General features: G+C 40.3%; 1 protein-coding gene across 1 annotated transcript; it reads right to left on the reverse strand.

Annotated features, from left to right (window-relative positions):
* Positions 1 to 15,215: 15,215 nt before the first annotated feature.
* LOC124262003 lies at positions 15,216 to 17,378 on the reverse strand. The gene has a single exon (XM_046696414.1). The coding sequence runs from the start codon at positions 16,862 to 16,864 to the stop codon at positions 16,004 to 16,006; it is 861 nt and encodes a 286-aa protein (XP_046552370.1). The 5' UTR covers positions 16,865 to 17,378; the 3' UTR covers positions 15,216 to 16,003.
* Positions 17,379 to 21,252: the final 3,874 nt, after the last annotated feature.

Genomic DNA, 21,252 nt, shown 5'->3' on the forward strand with positions numbered 1-21,252 from the left:
TATTTCTCATTGACCCACCAATCTTATTTGCTAACCTTTGAAAAATGGTGGAAATTTCCCCTGCCGTTGAACAGAGCTGCCTCGTCCCATGTGGAAGTGGAAGTTGTTGCGCCACGCTACGGAGTGTCGCTCGACATCGTCGACTCCATGAAAACGCTTAATCTATATGCACTTCCGCATACACGAACAATATATTAGGGCTTTTAGTGTAGAGTTTTATTTGCCAATTAGAAACTATATACCTACACAGTGCTTTTATGTATAAAGGGTCAGTGGGTTGGTTTTGTCGTGTACAGAAGAACATCAATAGCGGAGACGTATATTGAATATAGGTTTGCTGACCTGTACATCAATAAGAAGAGTTTTGTATCTCAACCCGTGGCCTATTCACCCATCCATCATTCCTGTCTATCGGTCCATCCGTCCAGGTTGCTTGGCTCTTTCCAATATCTTAAAAGATTTGTATCACTTCCGGTCTCACTCACATGACTTGCCCTGACATGTTCGAAACGCCATAGAACCAAACTCATTCATTTACTTACTGATAAGTTTCATCTTATACAGAATATAACCTTTTTTGTATGTGTAAAACTCTTATACTAACTCGCAAAGGGTTAGCCCAGTGGTTAAAGTGTTAACTCGTCGCGCCGAAGACCCGGGTTCGATTTTCGACATGGGTACAATACGTGAGACCCTTTCTCTCGTGTGCCCCATCGTTATGTTGCTGGAATAAAAGCTGCGCAAAATCAGATCATTTTCTTATGGTAAGTGTAAATATCTCTGGTTGGGATATGCTGTCCAGAACTATTTTTGTTTAATGATCGATACATTCATGAAGGAAAGATGAGATGCCACATTGCCTTCAGTGATCACCCTGGTCTAGCTGTTGCATGTTCTCTGCCACAATATCCTACTTACACGTGAAGCTCCCGGTAAGAATTTGTCTTCAATCACTTTTTACTTCAATCACTGGATTGTCTGGGTCAGACTATTTACACACCGCCATCAGATTGCTGATTGCGGCGTAAAATAGCATACATACTACATTACGTCAGTAAGTTATAAGACCCGTCAAGATCCGGGTTAGAATTGATCTTCAGTAACCCATGCTTGTCGTAAGAGGCGACTAACGGGATTGGGTGGTCAGGCTCGCTGACCTGTTGGACACATGTCATCGTATCCCAATTGCGTAGATCGATGCTCATGCTGTTGATCACCGGATTGTCTGGTCCAGACTCGATTATTTACAGACCGCCGCCATATAGCTGGAATACAGCTGAGTGTGACGTTAATCAAGAAACAAACGAACACTTCCTTCCTTCAACTTTGTCTAGACGGTTCTAAACACTGACCGTTTCATGTGGCTTTATACAGTCTACTGGAAACACCATTGTCTATATGCCTGTTTGGACCTGCTTGATGGAAGCATTATTTCAACCTGGTTTATACAAACACCCTGGTCTGATTTTCAAGTTTGACCGACTTCTCCCTCACACTTCCAGTGAATGTGTGTGTACAAGGCCCTTACACACGCAAGGTGTGATCGATGAGGCGCTGTCACATGTATGCGTAGCACACACGTCGCCATACCAACTACAAAGAGATTTGTGTTGCTTTGTTTTCCGCAGAGGATTGATGTCCTCTTATACATATTTACTATTCAAGAAAATAGGTTAACGTGAAACATTAATGTCTTTTTAATCCATATACGTTTTACCCATCAACAAATGTGTAAATATTTGATGACCTCTGCACGTTGGACTGAGAAGAACATCAGTACATACAGCGGTCTCCATGGCGAGAACCCGTGTTGACATGAAGCAGTGCATGAAATTCTAATTAATTTGTATTTCTTGCAAGAGTGGTATTCATAGTGAACATAACTACCTCGGCCATATAATTTGCTTCAAAAAAAGTTATTTTTGTGTGTTTATTTGTTTGTTTGAGTTGTTTGAGTTATTTTCAAACAAATATAAATATTGTATATTAAAGGGGGGATGGTGTCGCTCAGTGGCTGAATTAAGCGTTAGTTCTTCACACCGAAACATGTTTTTGTTCTGTTTATGGCCAACTGGCGAAAACCTTTTTACTGAGTTAAAAAGACTGTTGCTAAAAGCAGTCCTTGTGACAGACCAAACTCAGTGTCCTAACACAAAAACAAATCGGGTGAACAGGAGTTCTATGCAACACAGGTGTATTTCGAATATTACAGTCACACGCTCCCGTTACATTAACGCCCCGACCACTTCACGTGTTCAGTAATGTATTAAGATTGCCCCAATGCATTTAGTGCGAGATTTGCCTGACAAGCAGCACTTACTGCGCTGACAGTGGGGACTTGTCCCTTGTTAACACACCAGTCTGTAGATGTAGTGTCGGGGTGTAATTAGAGGCAGTCGGTCGTGACTGATACGTTTATAATAGGTGTGTAAATTATGTCCCGTGGGCCTTTCTGTGCGAGTAGAGCAACCTAGAATGAGAACGTATAGAATTACAAATACACGGTAAAAGGCTGCTGAAATGGTCGGTGGTTTTACACGCTGACTTGGTAGATGCATGTCAACATGTTCAAAATGAGTAAATCGATACTGATGATGTGAATCACTGGATTGCCTGGCCCAAGCCCGAATATTTACAGACACCTGTCATATACTGACAGACAAAAGAAGGATACTGTGACGTAATAAGGACTGAAGTGGAGAATTGACTCTGAGAGTGTGGGTTCGATTCCCGGATGCGACTCATTCTAACTTAAGTACTAGAATCTCTTCTTTATTGAGAAAGTATAATCCCAAATAAAACATAAGTTACATCGTGTATTCATAAAATGGAGAATATATGAAACAAACAAGGCATTGTTAATCAATGCTGAGGTATTGCGGGTAGCATAGTTGTGTCATAGAGCTTCATTTTCCAGTGTTCAAAGGAAAGTTTACAGCCTAGTAACTTTTCGATGAAGTTTTGTTTTGTTTTGTTAAATCCAGTTTCTAAGTGCATGCTTTCAACCGTCTGGTAGTTTTTTTCATCTTCCTTCTCTACTGTAATATAGTTAGATGATAATCTGTGACATAATGTGAGTGAGTGAGTGGTTTGGGTGTAACACCCCTTTCTGCACTAATTCAGTTGTGCTAATAAATGAGTTTGATCAGGAGGAAACCCAGTGTAGGCCGAGACACTTTTTTTAAAGACGACGAACATGGGTATTGTACGAACTAACCAATGATCCAATTTAAAGCTAAACAGAGATTCAATACCGCAATGATATCATAAGGAGACGCAATTTTGCAATTATTGAATATGGGCCAACTATTCAGAATAGTTACGATAAATTTGTTTGAGGTCAAGGAACATGGACTACACGGTATGGCACCTGGTAGGGTGGGTGGGGGATGTTGAAATAATCAAGTTCAAGATGAAACTTTGTTAACGCACACATGTTTCTGTTCATTTTTTTGTTTTTGTTTTGCTTTGTAAAATCTTTTCGATTGTTTTTGTCATATGGCAGATGTAGTGATCTTTGTTGCATGTGAGCAAGGCCATTGGCATCGTCAGCTAGAGTGAGATTGGGTGCAAGTATGTCACGTGTATGACGTCAGCTATAATGACCTTTATTGCATGTGGGCCTCATTGCATGTGGGCGATGTAATGACAGATGTTGTTGTTGCATGTAGACGATGTGATTGACAACGTGAGATATTCAGACCTTTGTTGCATGTGGGCGATCTTTGACCTTTATTGCATGTGGGCGATGTGATTGACTGCCTCAGATGTAATGACCTTTACTGCCTTTGCATGTGGGCGATGTGATTGACTGCCTCAGATGTAATGACCTTTGTTGCATGTGGGCGATGTGATTGACTGCCTCAGATGTAATGACCTTTGTTGCATGTGATGACGATGAGATAGACCTTTGTTGCATGTGGGCGATCAGATTGACTGCCTCAGATGTAATGACCTTTGTTGCATGTGGACGATGTGATTGACTGCCTCAGATGTAATGACCTTTGTTGCATGTGGGCGATGTGATTGACTGCCTCAGATGTAATGACCTTTGTTGCATGTAGACGATGTGATTGACAACGTGAGATATTCAGACCTTTGTTGCATGTGGGCGATCAGATTGACTGCCTCAGATGTAATGACCTTTGCTGCAAGGTGTGGGCAAGGTGACTGATAACGTGAGATATATTCTTCAAAAGAAAAAGTAGAGAAACTTCATTTTTGATTTACGATTAAAAAAATTGGGATATATATCGAAGTCAATCTATGTTGATATGATAATGAATGTTTGAGAATCCATCACCACTTGCACTTCCTTATGGCCATAGTTGCTTGCACAGTAATCGCTCTTGGAATGTGATAAGTGTACGACGTTAAATTTGCATGTGTTAGATTTTCATTTCCAAACCAAAAAAACCCAGCTAGAAACAAACACTAACAACTGTGTGATGCAAGATGATTGTCAAAATTGATGGTCTACAGTGATGTATTGACCTTCCTGAAAACCGTCAAAATCGGGAATGACACCCCATGCAACTGCGTTGTGCACCTGCATCCCATGCGTTGTGTTTAGGGATGGTGATATAGGGAAATGGTTGTGCGTTCAGAAGATGTCTGTAAGTTCAGGTTCCCCTACTATTTTGGAGAGCATATTTTTGTTCTGCTTTGTAAAATCTTTTCGATTGCTTTTGTCAGATGGTAGATATAGTGACATTTATTGCATGTGGGCGATGAGATTGACTGCCTCAGATGTAATGACCTTTGTTGCATGTGGGCGATGTGATTGACTGCCTCAGATGTAATGACCTTTGCTGCAAGGTGTGGGCAAGGTGACTGATAACGTGAGATATTATGACCTTTGTTGCATGTAGACGAGGTTGGTTCATTGCAAAACCTCTTGTCTATTATAACAAGGACTGCATGTCATTAACAGAGTTTATTAGATTCTATAACAATTCATATGGACACCATGTAAAAGTAAAGACAATCACACATTGTTGAATACATGTCCGTTTGGTAATAACATCAGCAACCTGTAACGGAAGATCAGGACACGCGTACATACATATTAAGTGATTAATGTCTCACTGAATGACCCCAGGGACAAAGTTTCAGTTCTGATTGACTGTCTCTGGTTGACGTTTGGAATACCAGGCACGGCCATGTGTAAACAGAGAATCAGTGTCACCAAACCTGCATGACCTGCTCTTGTACTGGAGACAGTATTGCTTGTTTTTATGCGTCAAAGACTTATACGATGCTCCCTCGAGGTGTATTGTGAACATCTGAAATTTCAGATGGAGGTAATATCATGTCATTTCTGTGGTGTTTCCTGACTAATTGCATGCTTCTTAAGTGGATACATCTGATAGATTCAGTGAAACCTTACATGTACGATTGTGTGATATCCTACAGGATTCAGTGAAACCTCATAAGAACGATTGTGTGAAACCATATTTCCAAGTTTCAGTGACATTTTATGAGATTCATTAGCATCCAAAGGCAAGATTCAATGAATGTCCATATGTGAGATTCAGTGAAACCTAAGATTCACTGAATGCCTATTGTACAATTCAGTGAAAGTCCGCGTTAGAATTCAGGTAATGCCCATATGTAATTGCAAGTGAGATACGAATAAACTTCGTTGACTGATTTGTATTGATGTATCACAGAATGGTTTCGACGCTGTTCGACATTTTATTTATATCAGATTACGCTTAACTCGAAACATCTTCTGAGATCTCTAATACTTCGGCTTAACAAGGGTCATGTATAAACTGTCGAAATCGTAAGAAGCATGTAGAATATATACTGCTACACCTTATAAATGTAGTTATCACATGCAAAAAATAACGTTTGCGAATTAATTTACCTACATGTTATAAGCATGGTTACAAACGATATGTAATGGCTGTTCGTGTAATCGCTATTTTTATAGCTTAGTTAACACTAAGCATCCTGAAACGTACTCGAACTCGAAATATCTGCAATGCCCAGTTTCAGTGAAATCTATTGCATTGCCACCTTAACGATTATATTCGATAATTGTGCAGTATGAAAATAGACTTAAGTTGATTTGCATAAAATACTGTGAACTATCTTTTTGGTTGAAGAGGCTGTTGTCTTGATAGAACCGAAGAACGAGATTAAACTGGTAGCACTGAGGTCTGAACTGTCATTGGTCGAAATCGATTTCGAGACATCAGTCTGCTAAACCCACAGCAGCATCTATGGACATGCAAAATACTGTTTACTCCGGATATAACGATGTCAGATAAGTCGAACAAGCGACTGTAGCAAGCACAGTTGTATTTGCCAGTAGCGGTTAGTATTTATACGAATAGAAAAAAGTTTGGCTGAAAAGAATTACAGTATGAATTACATTTATTTATATGCCGAATTCTCACGGAGGAGTACCAGAACCAGGTTTTGAACATAGTACCAGCAGGGAATTGAACCGCGATCTAAGGTGTGATGAACAAACACCCTAACCAGAGAGCTACCTCCCCGGCTCTTGGGTGAAGCAAAGCGAAGAAAGCTAGCGTAGTTCGTTTTATCCGGTCAAACTGAAAACTATTTTCTATTTTGTCTCATATCACTCAAGTATATGTTAATTGGGACGATCAATACGAAAATAAGTCTTTAAACATCACAGTTTCAACAGGATTCCCATGGGAAAACATTGTGCGAAAGCGCATATATATTACCATGTTAATAATTTATGTAGTAATATATTCACACATATTGTATTGATTGTTCCATGGAGATAACCCGACTCATTGAATTGAGCAATATTTATATTATATAGGCCTACCACCGTCAGAAACAAACACATTCAGTCAAAAGCAATGGAAATATGAACAAAGGTTAATTGTCACGACAGTCATATATTTGTTGGATGTCAGAGATTATAATAACCTTTGATATTTGCCAGACAATGAAATTAAGCGATTTATTCCATTTCATTCACGGAAATCTGGGGGAGACATGTAATCACAAAAATTTAATTACGACAGTTATGTCCGCCCACGGCCGAGTCGACCACCTTTATCAGAATCTGTAGAAGAACAAATTTGAAGTGTTCTTAAGCTATCGTAGTGAATGTGCTGTTTGGGTAATACGAGCCAACCCACCAGCCTGGAACCTGCCCAGAAATCAATCTGGAGAATCAGTGTTTACCAAATATGGGCATATTTATTAAGATAAAGAAAAAGCAGAATTAAATGGGAAGGTTAAACAGGGCCATATACGGCAGGCTGCTATAATTGGTGTCACTGGTCGTTGAATGAATTCATGTTTGGGGCGCTACTGTCAGAGAACGTCGGCCCTTAAAGTAATGTTTTATGTGAAAACAATCACTGGACAATTTTGGCTCTTATTAAGCTACACAGGATCTAGATTTATACGTTACAGTTAAAACACATTTCTCAGGGCAGGTGCGAATTTGGGGTGAGTGTGTGTGAGGGCTGATAATGACGGGGTAGGGTGTTGAGGTTGGAGGAGTAGGGGAGGGGCGTCCTCTGACTAAGTGTGGCACATACCGCGCATATCGTGGAAGGCACACTATCATTAGGATGTCATAATACACTGTGACACCTGGCAATATTACATGTACCTCTATTATATATAGACGTCATTATGTCACACAAGGTTGTACATAATACCTGGAGTGTGCCTTCCAGTATTTTATAGTGAATGAGAAGGTCAAATTAAGTGTCCAGATAACGTTTTAACGTATAAAACATGTCCACAATGTGTGTGTGTTTTTTGTGTTTTTGTTTTGTTTTGTTTTTTATTGTTGTTTTTAACTTAATTCCGAACTAAACAGCATCCTAGCTTTTCACGGAGGCCTGATAATGATCGAGTCTGGCCTAGACAATCCAGTGATTGAAATCATTGGCATCCTATCCCAAGCAAATGGGATACGATGACTTGCATCAACCAAGTTAGCGAGTCTGACCACCTGATCTCGTTAGCAGCCTCTTACGACAAGCATAGGTTGCTGAAAACCAAATCTTACACGGTTAGTTCCGGGACCTACAGCGTTTAAAGAACAAAATATGCCTACTTTGGACCAGAATAATCAATAGGTGAAAATGTGTACATGCACCGTCCGGGTGTAACGAGCAGCCGGAAATAAGGTAACTTTTAAAGTCTGTTTTTTGTTCCATTTAAAAGTGGAAAGAATTAAATGTCCTTCGCCTTTACCTGAGAAAATACATTTTTCGCTAAACATGTTTCATATGCCCTAAAGAACTTGTGTAAAAGCAATCCCACATTTCACAGTGAAACAATCATTACGTGTTTCGAAGAAGTGGTCCATGCTGATTCTGATAACCCCAGTTCTCGTTGCCTTTACGTACGTACGTATGTTGGTTTCTTGAGTACGTGCATGTAACCTGTATACATGTATAGCTAATATTAACAGAAGCTGAAGTTGCCTTTCCGTCAAATGAATCAATACGTGAAACAGCAAACCTTGATTTCACACACAAACAGGGCTTCAATAAAAATATCCATGTGTGGATTCGAACCCGTTCTTTGCTGCATGACGTTCCAAGTCTTTTTACAAAGCCACTGGAAACTAAACAAAAACAATTACACTTACAACATTTGGTAACAATAAGCTCTATTCAATGTGACACGTACAGTTTTAAGATTGTTGACATTAAAAGGGAGGTAAGTACCCTTAGCACTTCCGGTCGTCCATGTTGTTGTCGAAGATAGTATAAACGTTATAACAATAGAATTGGCATGTAATAACATAAAAATATAAACAACTTGTACCAAGTGTATAGGATGTTTGTCGTGTGTAACAAGTAGAATAATACAAGAATAATCAAAATCACAACAAATGCCATTGTTTTGTGTCCTCGTTTGGGCATATCACAACACAAGTCGTAAAGTCATGCACTCAATTGACTTACTGACTTATAAACAATAAAAATACATAATTATAAGAAATGGAATTTCACAAATATCTTGTTAACCATGATACTGATATAATTAACAAATAATTATTAGGTTTACATATTTGCCATACTTCATTCGTTGACTTGGCAATCTTGGATTTTGGGGTTATTTTCCATTGCATATCACTTGTTTAAAATTATACACCAGCAGTATTATATCATGTGATTATATGGCGGTGAATTTTAAACGCTTGATGTGTTAATAGTATTCAAATAAACAATAGTTTAAACAATTATTGTACAGGCTTCGCCTGCTTCAGAACAAGTACTTTCACTAGATGAGCGACAACAGTCACTTATCCTCCTCGTATGTGACCAAGACACACATACGAGCAGAAGACCGAGCAGGTGGCAGAAACAGACGTACATGCTCACCTTTATATTTTGGGCAATATATTACTTTGGGCAACGGTTTTATTGACAATCTATCACATTCAGCAACAGTTTGAGCAAGGGTTCACCCAGGGGAACCTCCTTTCAGCAAGCAACAACGAAAGCGTTCATCTTTCAGAAAAAGTGACATCACTTCAAGCTCAGTTTGGTGAACGGTTTCCAAGTTAGCTCAACACATTTCAGCGACAACGGGCATCCTTTAAGCTGAATCAGAAGATTCGTTTTTCGGCAAAACTGGACATCACATTAGCTGGACAGAGGAAAGAATTCAAACTTTAGGTAAAATTGACATCACTTTAAGCTATCTTTGGAGAAATATTACTAAATTCGTTCAGTATGTATGTTTCAGCAGCAACGGTCACCCCATTAAACTGAATCAGAAGGTTCACCTTTCAGCTAGAAAACATCACTTAAGGCAAAGTTAGCTTGAACGGATGCTTAGGTAATTCAAGATGTTCGGCAACGGTGGACATTACCTTAATGGTAAGCTCTCAAAAGGGTCCCCAGGTCATCCATCATCTACAAAACTTGGAAAGTACGGCTAAATTCAATAACGGCTTCGCCAGGTGTGTCAATAGCTTTTAGATCACATCCTTTGAGCCAATATGTATACAATATCACCCGGCCGCAGACCACTGACGTCGATGCAGTAGAGATTGATTTTGCTCGGCAAGTTTTGATAGGAAGAGGACGCATTAGAGAGATCTTACTTAGCTAAAGTAACATGCTTGTGGCAAGTTCCTGGTCATACCGATATCTGACACGTCCCCAGGTGGATGTAACTCCAGGAACATGCTAATGCCTTGTCTTGAAAGGGTTGCCAATGAAATAACATGAGCATTAATATTTTGCCAGAAATCTATCACTTTGAAAGAATGCCGAAACTTAAACTAAACCATTCTTTGAATGTGCATTTGGAACTGACTGTCAGCCTTTGTTATGCGATGATCTCAGTCTAAAGACCATTGGGATATCGTACGGATGATCGTTATATTGATCCTGTTCTTTAGTAGTTATTCGTCAAAAACTGCACTCTGTTTGTGAAAGCTGCGTTGCCAGAGTATGGTATCAATTTTCAACTCATTTTGTCCCTGAGCGTGATATTCTGGTGAGATACTCCCTCAAGCACTTTACGCCCCCTCGATTCTACTACATTCAGAAAATCGACTACTTTCTGTCTGTTTAACCAGGGGAAACTGGTTCGACTGTCGACTGGAAAATATTACAAGGATCTGGAGCGGGATTAGACTTGTGATTGACGCTCGGTGACAGGAGGGTCTCAACGCAATGGCATCATGGCTTTCTAACCTTCAGGTCGCGTCCCATGACGATTATCAGGTTTTGAAGTGATCTGTAGGTCTACAATGGTCTACTTCGGCTATCGAACGAATTTACAACCTGAAACAGCGATGAGGCAATAGGTACAGAAATACAGAAAAGTAATCGTAACCATGTGAGGGAGACGTGATGTTTTTGGTTCTCATTTTTACCTCACGCAAATCGATTGTGCCATTTTACTTGTTATTGAGACTTCAGAACCAAACAACCCTTAATGGCGGGTACGATATGGTGAATTATCCCAGATAATTTGTGGGTAATTTGGCCAAAGAGGGAAAGTCACTGCTGAGTGTCCGCAATCCTCAACAATCGCTTGATTGTATCAGAGAGAGCCTGTAATTCCCCCCGCTTTATGAATATCACATGCCGGAGCTTCTTAGTTGCAGACGACAATTGTCGGCTGCTTCGGCGGCAGTGAGCAGACGATAGAAGTGTCCAATCGATCGTTTAAACAATACAGTGTCTCGGGGGTGATCCTTGTTTTCATGTAGAAACTGCGAAACAAGCCGGTAGAGTAGAACGCTTCCAGTGCCAGGAATACAATGACACGCGTTCTGGTCATGCAGACACAAACGCAATTGTATCTCTGAACACAATGATACGTACCAGGGCGTCAAGTAACACAACCATCAGGGCGAACATTTGATCAGGATACATTCTCGGGTTTGTGATGTATACATACATTTTCGAGCCTGTATCTCCTCTGTTTCTTACAACGTCCCCTGTCCATCGACTTCTTATTGTATGTGTGATGTTTAACCGATAATACTGACGGTAGACGTTTTTGTATCGTTATTGCAAACAGGCATATACTGCGTGTGTTGGCCTGTGAACTAGCGGTCGGGCCGCGACAATGCAACACAGTGATAGCACTTACTAAGTGAGTTGGATTTTACACCATTTTTACCAATATTCCAGCAACATCACGGCGGGGATCACCAGGAATTGGTTTCACACATTGTACCCATGTGGGGAATCGAACCCGGGTCTTCGGCGTGACGAGCGAAAGCTTTAGCCACTAGGCTACCCCACCGCCCCTGGCAGTTACTGAATCGGTCATGGATCCAACTACTTTCTTCATATTTCTATAATGGTCCAGAAAGCCAAACCGTGGCGAGTGAAAGAGGAACAGAAAAAACAGATGTCTATGTCAGCTAACCAAGTCAGGGATTTGTCACATACCAGACATTTTCATGACATTAACAGTAAACATGAACATGATTAACGTCGGTAGGCCTCTTTTGAGTGGTACAAGAAATAAAAAACTTCTGAATTTTGTAAAAAAAACCAACTGGCATAACCTTTAACATTCGTTAATAAACAAATTGTAACTATTTGAAGAAGAATGATAATTTTATGTATAGTGCTCGACAATTCACAAAATAAAGAAGTTATACACCCATAAAGAAGTTGTATATCCATAAAATTATCATCTTTCTTCATCACCTCAACTTCTAGAATGCCCATCAAAGAAGTTGTATATATTTGCTAAATTATCCTAGTCCGCAAAGTATTATCAGCCAATTTGTAATTTGTGATGCTGCGTAAATATCCCTTTACAGGATTAAAGTTTCCATCCGAGAAATGTGTTTGATAAGTTTATACATTTTCAAGCTGAGTTTGGCTGTTATAGCTCATTATTCATGTACTTGCTTTGTCGTGGTATATGAATCAGAAGGCCCCGAGGCAGTGATGCTTAGTGGTATTGAAAGTGGTATTAGATGGGCTAGACGGAACGTGATGAGAAACGATCATGAGGAACCGCCACTAACCAAAAACCTGTTTGCCAGGAAATTGTACCACTGATCACGATCAGAACAGAAAACAAACTGAGGAAATATGTCTGTTTCCGAAATAACAGGAAACATGAGAAATTCCAAAATCTCAAGCCAAGGTTTGTCTTCTTAATTAAGAGCGAGAGCTTTCGTTGGATTTGAACAGGGCTTTGAACAAAATTTCAGTTTTATTGCGGTGTGGTAGGAAAGCCCAAAGTGATGGTCGAGGTTTGCCAGAAACATTATATGACGCTCACAAAAAGGGAATCATTTTGGCTTCGAACCTACAACTAATGGATCGCGGTAGTACGTTAATGAGTGAGATACCAGAAAAGGGCTTCACACATATTACGAATGTGGGGAATCGAACCCAAGTCTTCGTGACGAGCGAACGCTTTAACCACCAGGCTACCCCACAGCCCGGATCCTGGCGGGATACGGTCGACAACTCTACCATACTGCTGACAAATGTTCACTCATTTGCTACCAATACGAAAAACCGTTTCCTATGTGGCCCAAAATGTGAACAAATTGATAAACAAAGAAACACTCAAATAGAATGATAAAAAATACACCTATTTAACAATTCCACGTTGCCGGAAAGTGATTTGCTGTTGCATCAAATAACCAATAATATACACGTCCTGTATTCAAAATATAACCATGTCATTAGTTACTTTTGCGAAAACAAATAATTATAATACAAAATGAAATGGTGTGATAACCGAAAACAACATTATAACATGAAATATGTTCATTTTTGTGTTGATTACAATATAACAAATATACTAAACCAGACAAAAAAGGTATAAATTTAAATATTGGATTTGACCATTACAAATGTCAAAACATTGCTAGGCTGAAAACTGTCGTTGAAAAACTGCAAACTTAAGTTCCAAAACATAACTCTTTTACAAGTTTCAAAAACATAGTCCTCGAATAGCTTTTCCTGATCATTTCATTTCTAGCCACCGTCAAATATGGGTGTATACTTTCTTTTGACCGTCAGTTTAGGTCGAGTTTACACAATGATCGCATTAGCTTGAGTATGACCCATTATCTTATAGGCGTAATATGTGTTAAAATGATACCATTATCTCTATCTAACTCACATGTCATGTTGGGTTCACGTACTCTACTCAGTGAGATAACAATGTGACGGCTCGTACTTGCAGGTGGCATATCAGATCCAGAGGTGAAATATTAGTGCACTCAGTGTTGCAAGCCCGTATTATATTGTGGCCTTTCATATCTGTGTAGTTGTGGTACCTCTGACCATATACGTCACAGATGTGTCCCAGACCACACAGCTGGTCAAACATCATGTCACCCAAAGTGTCACACGTCATGTCACACGTGTCAAACATCATGTCACACAAAGTGTCAAACATTATGTCAAACAAAGTGTCAAACACCATGTCAGACAAAGTGTCAAACATCATGTGACACAGCTGATCAAACATTATGTCAGACAAAGTGTCAAACATCATGTCAGACAAAGTGTCAAACATCATGTCAGACAAAGTGTCAAACATCATGTCAGACAAAGTGTCAAACACCATGTCAGACAAAGTGTCAAACATCATGTCAGACAAAGTGTCAAACATCATGTCAGACAAAGTGTCAAACACCATGTCAGACAAAGTGTCAAACATCATGTCAGACAAAGTGTCAAACATCATGTGACACAGCTGATCAAACATCATGTCTCACAAAGTGTCAAACATCATGTGACACAGCTGCTCAAACATCATGTGACACAGCTGCTCAAACATCATGTCAGACAAAGTGTCAAACATCATGTGACACAGCTGCTCAAACATCATGTGACACAGCTGCTCAAACATCATGTCAGACAAAGTGTCAAACATCATGTGACACAGCTGCTCAAACATCATGCCACACAAAGTGTCAAACATCATGTCACACGCTACAGCAATGATCGTGTGATACATTATGTGACATGTCACATAACATGTCACACATTAAACCAATGATCACGTGACACACAACATGTTAAACATCTGTCAAGCAACATGTGGCACAACGTGTCAATCAAAAGGTTACACGTGATGACAATGATCGTATGAAATTGGCATCCTGTAAAACATGTCACCAGATGTCACACATGTCACGATGGTGTCACACTGTCAGCCATACATGTCCAGCCTTTAAAGTATATGGTATCGTAATTCAGGTAGAACCGTAAACATATACATCCTCTCGCCATATCAAACCTGTTTTCATTTCAAAATATTATTATCGTACACATATTCATGACAAGTACATGAATAAGTAAAAATAATAGTGAACATGTCTCGATAACAAAACAAAATATAGTAAAATAGATAGTAACGTCGTTCTAAATTGACTCAACTTTGAATTATTTCAGGAAGGGTCCTGAGATGCAATGCTGTTTGCCATATATATCGATGTCACCCCTCACAAGAGAATCCTATGGGTGGTATTGATCACAAGAGAAACCTGCCCTAACTCCAGGCCCCAGCGTTCTGTCAGATCGCACGGTTCATTATCTATCAAAACGATTGCTGAGCAGACTACATCAATAACCTCAATCTTCCCCTAAACTAACAAGGAGGTCAAAAATAATTTTCATACAGAAAGTGTTACGCCTCTCGTTGGGTGTTACCCCATTATGTGTAGATAAATATTTGATGAAGTGCTAAATGAACTATCACCTCCAGTATTGACCGCATAGGACACAAAACACATGCTATATTAATCAATTCAGTCTATTTGCAGCAGCTCAAATACATGCATTGAAAAAATAGTATAAAAAGATTAAACATTTGTTGTAAGTATTTCATAATATAAACATATTTCATAATATAAACACATTCATAATGACATATAAGAAAAAGGGATATGTAACGGAACAAGGAATGCTTGTTTTTGTTCAAACCGAACACTTACTCAGGGAATCAATTAAACTGACTAATAACAAACTCTGTCACTTCAATATTGATGGTTCTAACAAAGGGTTGACATCATGACAATACGAAGTTCTAGTTAGACCAGTGAACAAATTCATGCCATGGCTTAACAGTGTCCATTTATAAGAGCTGTGCTGGGGGATGCTTTAAGGTCAAATAAATTGTTTCTCACAAAATCTTTCTCCCTTTGAAAACAGGTACAACAAAAACACAGTAGTAACTCCAGATTCGCTTTAGTTTTCGTGGAACAGAACAGGAAACAAATACAGAATGTCTTACTTCACAACACTGTAAAGAATCCATACGGAAAATGATTCAGAATAAGACCAACATCCAATCCTTCTAATGTGTCATCTGGTTTGGCTTGACATCTCTGGTAAATTCCACTAGTTAAAAGTTGCATTCATATTCCAGATTAGCTTAATGATCCTATCAGCTGAGTTGATAATCGATGCCTAACCTTGGTTGGAGACCAGGCGATTGGAATTTGACATTGATGGTGCCATTATTGGATACACGGAACATTCAGCGTTCATAGCCATTTACTGTACACGTTAACAATATAATTGAATCACTCACTGACTTCTTTTTGCGGCGTTTTATCCATATCCTGTAGCCACTGTCTAATTCTTCCATCTCGAAACGATTTGGGGCCACGTTTATAGCAAACAATATGCTGTCTATATGCTTCGTCATACACCTCCTCGAATGACTTATCATTGGGAAGTTCATCGTCGTCAAGGCTGTACGTCTCGGTAGATTCGGATGGAAGGAGACACAACTTGGCCTCTGTGATGTCTCCCCGTTCTAAGGATTCCTTCTGAGCAGCTTTGAGATTGGCACAGGATTGGGAGGCCCTTGTGACCCCCGAGTCAACACTAGTTCGGTCTTCAGGGTAGGACATTAGACGCCGGAGTTGAGCCGCCTTTTCGCCGGTGGGCTCGACAAACCGTTCCGACATAGAAGTGCTGTCTGAAGAAGAATCGTTGGATATTAATCCTATGCTTCTTGCTGTGCATTCACTATTTAGAGAAATCGCGCTACCCACCCTGCTTGAGCTCGAGAGTACTCGGAGGGAGTTGGACTGGTCAAACGCCTCCAGCCATTCCATGTCCTTTTTGTTGGGATCTCTGTTGCTCATGTCCAGATCCACGGACCTACGGGTCATCCGGGGGGAGCAGAACACACCCAGTTTAGAATCGGACCCTCCATCGGAGTTATTTTCCCCGAAACGATCAAGTGCCAAGTTTGGCATTGAAGCAGCCGGCAACCCCATATCTGTCTGGTAGGGGGATAAGACACATACATCCGGGTCTCCGCGATCTTTATCCTCTAACACAATTTTTGGTATATTAGTCATATCGCTGGTTTTCGGTGCAGACGACGGTCGACGTTTGTTACTCTCGTCCGTTTTCCTTGGGTCTGCCGCCATAGTCGGCTAGCTCCGGCACACAGCTACTCCATGCCAACCTCGTGTGTCGCACCATCGATTTCCGACCGACTGCCCGACAGCCGGCTCGCTCGTCTTCTTTTTCCACTTGATCTGAAGGCTCTCACCTTCTGCAAGAGTCGTCGCGCACTGTCTCTTCCCGCTCGCTGTCTGTGAACCATACAAGGGTAGGAGAAGGTTATTCCCTGAGAGAGGTCTTTTCAAACACCGTGAATTGTGGAATCATATTAACCGGGCGTGTAACAACAGGGCGAGCTGACCTAACAGCTTAAGCAGAGTTCTTCATTGTGCTTGACGAGATCTCGTGAACGGCACGGGTTCTGTATTACACCGGCGTGTAGTAACATTGTCACCCGCCCGCGACATGTAACACGACGGCTGCAATACAATCGTCATTGGTTGAATCCGACTAATCAATCACACCTCTATCTCAATTCAGCGAATACAGGTACAGTCCGACCACGACGCGATGTCGGCACATGCTGAGTGGGAATCAATACCATTACTGCCTTCCGCTGTTGGCGAGACACGTCGACCGTGAGGAGGCAGTTTGTCAGTTAAACTGCTATTGTACAGCCGATAGCGATAAAATGATGTATGGCGTTCTAGGAACAGCAATTTGTCCAATCAAAATGTGCAGTTGAGATTATGACTACCTGTTGTTATGATCAATACATCCGGATTAACTCGAAGGCGTTCTATAAAAAAACAATGGATTGATTTGGCATCAGTGGTAATTCATAGGTTAGGAGGAGGTTGACATCGTAATATACACTGATCGATCGCCCATTGTCAATACCATGCCCCGATGTGGGCACATCATTGTTTTCGGTCGACTTAAATGCATTTTATATTGAATGTCAATAGTGCTGTTTTTAGTACGACATAAAGAATGCTGTACACAAAGGATTAGTATTACGGTGAGCGATCTCACTCGGCTCTCACACGTCATTAATAACTGCAGTCTGCCGCGACAACGGCATCGTACGACATCACGGGGCAACGTTCCCGACATACATAACGCCACGATAACAACCATCAATGAATAGAGATCCTCATCGTGGAACAGACTGGGATTCGAACCACGATCATCAGATTCTGACAAGACTAAGGGAGACATCTTGTCACAACGAATTACAAAGTCAAAGAAATACTGTCATCACAATAGTTCCATAAACACAGTGTCATTACTTATGTCTAGTATCGGATGAAGGTGAATTCGAACATGTGTTTTTTAGTCAACGGCTGTTTGCATTCATTTAGATACAGTCAAACACGGTTGTCTCGAAATTGAATAGACCTTTGTACAATATTCGACTTATCCGATGTTCGATGCAACCTAATAACGACGAACAAAGAACAATTAGGAACAAGCTTTTACATCGAAACAACCTTATGTTCGACACATCGAGGTTCGTCACAACGGTGTTAGACTGTACGTTCTGTTATTGTTAATTTTGTTATAATTGTTGTTTTTCTGTCTTATTTTCACTTGTAAACCTTCCTTCCGCCTATGTACCTTATTCGAATGTCCTACTTATTGCTATTCTATATTTCTTGGGGCGGTAGGGTAGCCTAGTGGTTAAAGCGTCACGCCGAAGACTCGGGTTCGATTCCCCACATAGGTACAATGTGTGAAGCCCATTTCTTGTGTTCTGGTGATATTGTTGGAATATTGCTAAAAGCGGCGTAAAACCACACTCACTCACTCTAAATTGTTCTTATTCGTGTTTGTTTGTTTTGCAACACCCCGCTGAGCCATTCAAGATGGCGGTTTGTAAACAATCCAGAATGTGGTGAGACCTATTTACAGCTGTTTATATGTTCGGTGACTGCAGAAAATTTATACAGTGTTGAACCCTGGTATCTATTGTCCCACTGAGTGACGGAGTGTACAGGCATGCGTGATGGATGACACATCCAACTGTGACATGTCTGTCGTAAACTTTCATTCAAACAGGACATATATGAATCATAATACAGTCTTTGCAACAACTGATCAAATCGTGAAATCTTTTCAAAGCAAATTGAAACTCGCTGCACCTTGAAGGTGACAACTGAAGCGTATAAAACATGTTTTTACATCGGGCCTGTCAGTATTTGAACTATCAACGCATAATCTATCAATGACTGTATATTTCTTTTAGAAATGATTGTAGGTTTCTTTATATACTCAACGACACAAGTAACTGGGCTGTGTGTATGATAAAGGGGGAGTCGAGGAGCGTATTACTCAAACCGAGTTCCGTCTATAAGCTTTAAAGTGTACCGTTGTTAACCTGGTTTCATACCGACCCATTGGACCTTATAGAATTGAAACAAAAATTTAAATTAATACAAATGTTAAAACTATTCTAATTCAAAGTCCCTCGTTCTTCTGGGTTAATTATTCAGTTATCCCAGTTCAAAGGTTCATCTATCCCAGTTATCCTATGATCCCATGATCGTATCCTATGGTCAGTTATTTTTGCATTTGAGTATACCTAAATGGTAGACATTGATTGGAGAGACAGTACCAGGCTTGTCGCGTGTGGATATATCAGCTGCGCGCAGTTGTTCAACTTTGTAGAACGGCCCCATGAACTGGAGGCTGTTACGGAGAATGGAGTGTCCATTATACCGGTGCAGTGTCACGTCATCCAAGCAGGGAAGATTAAGTGACTCTTAGCTAATTGTTCGTTCCAAATATATTACAGATGAAAACTGAGTCCATTAATTATGTGATGTGACAACGTGAGTAGATCTTTTTCAACAATGGGATTGGATCTTTTGTAATGATATATGCGACGGCTGTGTCCGTCACTGGTTCCCGGATCTACGTGCGCTGCGACAACATGTGCCACGTGAAGACGGAGCCAAGCTTAAGCGTTTCCTCGTCCTCAGAAACGGTCATTTGGCGTAGTTAGTCATCACTGCACATGTCTGGATTAACGATTTTACAACATTCTGGTACTTTTCCAGAAAGTGTAACCAGTACATTGATAGGTGTATTATTACATTTATTGTTTGGCGTTTCGGCGTAATTGTTGACGAGTCAGTTCCCTTACAGACCTGTGAAGACCTGGGCCACGTTTCACGAAGCACTAAGGTGATCGTATAGTCACTAGTGAGTAAGTGAGTTTAGTTTTACGCAGCACTCAGCAATATTCCAGCTATATGGCGGCGGTCTGTAAATATTCGAGTCTGGGCCAGACAATCCAGTGATCAACAGCATGAGCATCGATCTGCGTAGTTGGGAACCGATGTTCATGATGGCAATCACTGGATTTCTATTCGTCGACAATAACAAGGTGCTTCATTGATTAATGCTTTATAATTTTATTATTGTTTTAATGAACTTTGAGAAATTTCACAGCATATGCAGTCTCAGTTATGTCTGACATACATGTATAATAACAGAGACCATATAATATTATTATTATTATATGGTCTCTGATAATAACTAAAACTCCAAGTGCCTGTATTGAAATCCCTTACAATGCAAACATCGATAGTGCAAGTGTTTATCAAAAGTTCCCGAAGTGATGCCGTGGCCAAATGCCAGTTGCGTGTGTGGAGTGCACGATAACATGCAACCACATGTATAAGTAGGGAGTGAGAGACTAGTTTTACGCCGCTTTTAGCAATATTCCAGCAATATCACGGCGGGGGACACCAGAAATTGGCTTCAGACATTGTACCCATATGGGGAATCGAACCCGGGTCTTCGGCGTGACGAGCGAACGCTTTTACCACTAGGCTACCCACAGCCCACTTGTATAAGTATTTGTGCGTGTGTGTGTGTGTGTGTGTGTGTGAGAGAGAGAGAGAGAGTGAGAGAGAGAGAGAATAATCAACATCACCTATATCTATTAAACGTGAAAAATATTTCATAAAATTTCGAGTTACATAAAAAATACTACTACATGCAAGAATGATTTATTAAAATGATAAATATAAAAATATTAAGTGCCCCAAACATATCCAGCTGTCCCGCATATCAAATTCTCTATAAACGCAAAACAGTGCCACAATGAATGTATTGAACTGATGCTTTTGAAATGGGACAACGCCGTAGGCATATTTTGTAATTAATTATTGATATTTAAACACCAGTCTTACAATTAACATAACCTGCAGTTTGTTGTGTCGATGTTGTGTGTGTAGTATACACAAGCTGGCGCACTCACAATTGATGACCTGGCATTTGAATTCAACATCCTTGATCAAACATTTAAGTCTAAATTTAATCAGGAATGCTACGATGTTTTAACTCAATAATCGCGAATTCGAATTTCAACCAATTAGGCAGTTGTCCAACCTGAACATGACTTTCCTGTAATCACGTGATCCTCTAAATAAGGGGCCTGGTGTGATCGCCCTGTAATCTG

Source organism: Haliotis rubra, unplaced genomic scaffold, assembly GCF_003918875.1.
Source record: "Haliotis rubra isolate DU_JTF1 unplaced genomic scaffold, ASM391887v1 Scf82, whole genome shotgun sequence".
NCBI classification, from domain to species: Eukaryota; Metazoa; Mollusca; class Gastropoda; order Lepetellida; family Haliotidae; genus Haliotis; species Haliotis rubra.

Coding starts and splice junctions, on each gene's coding strand:
- LOC124262003 (XM_046696414.1), bottom strand. CDS start 16,864: ATGGCGGCAGACCCAAGGAAAACGGACGAGAGTAACAAACGTCGACCG.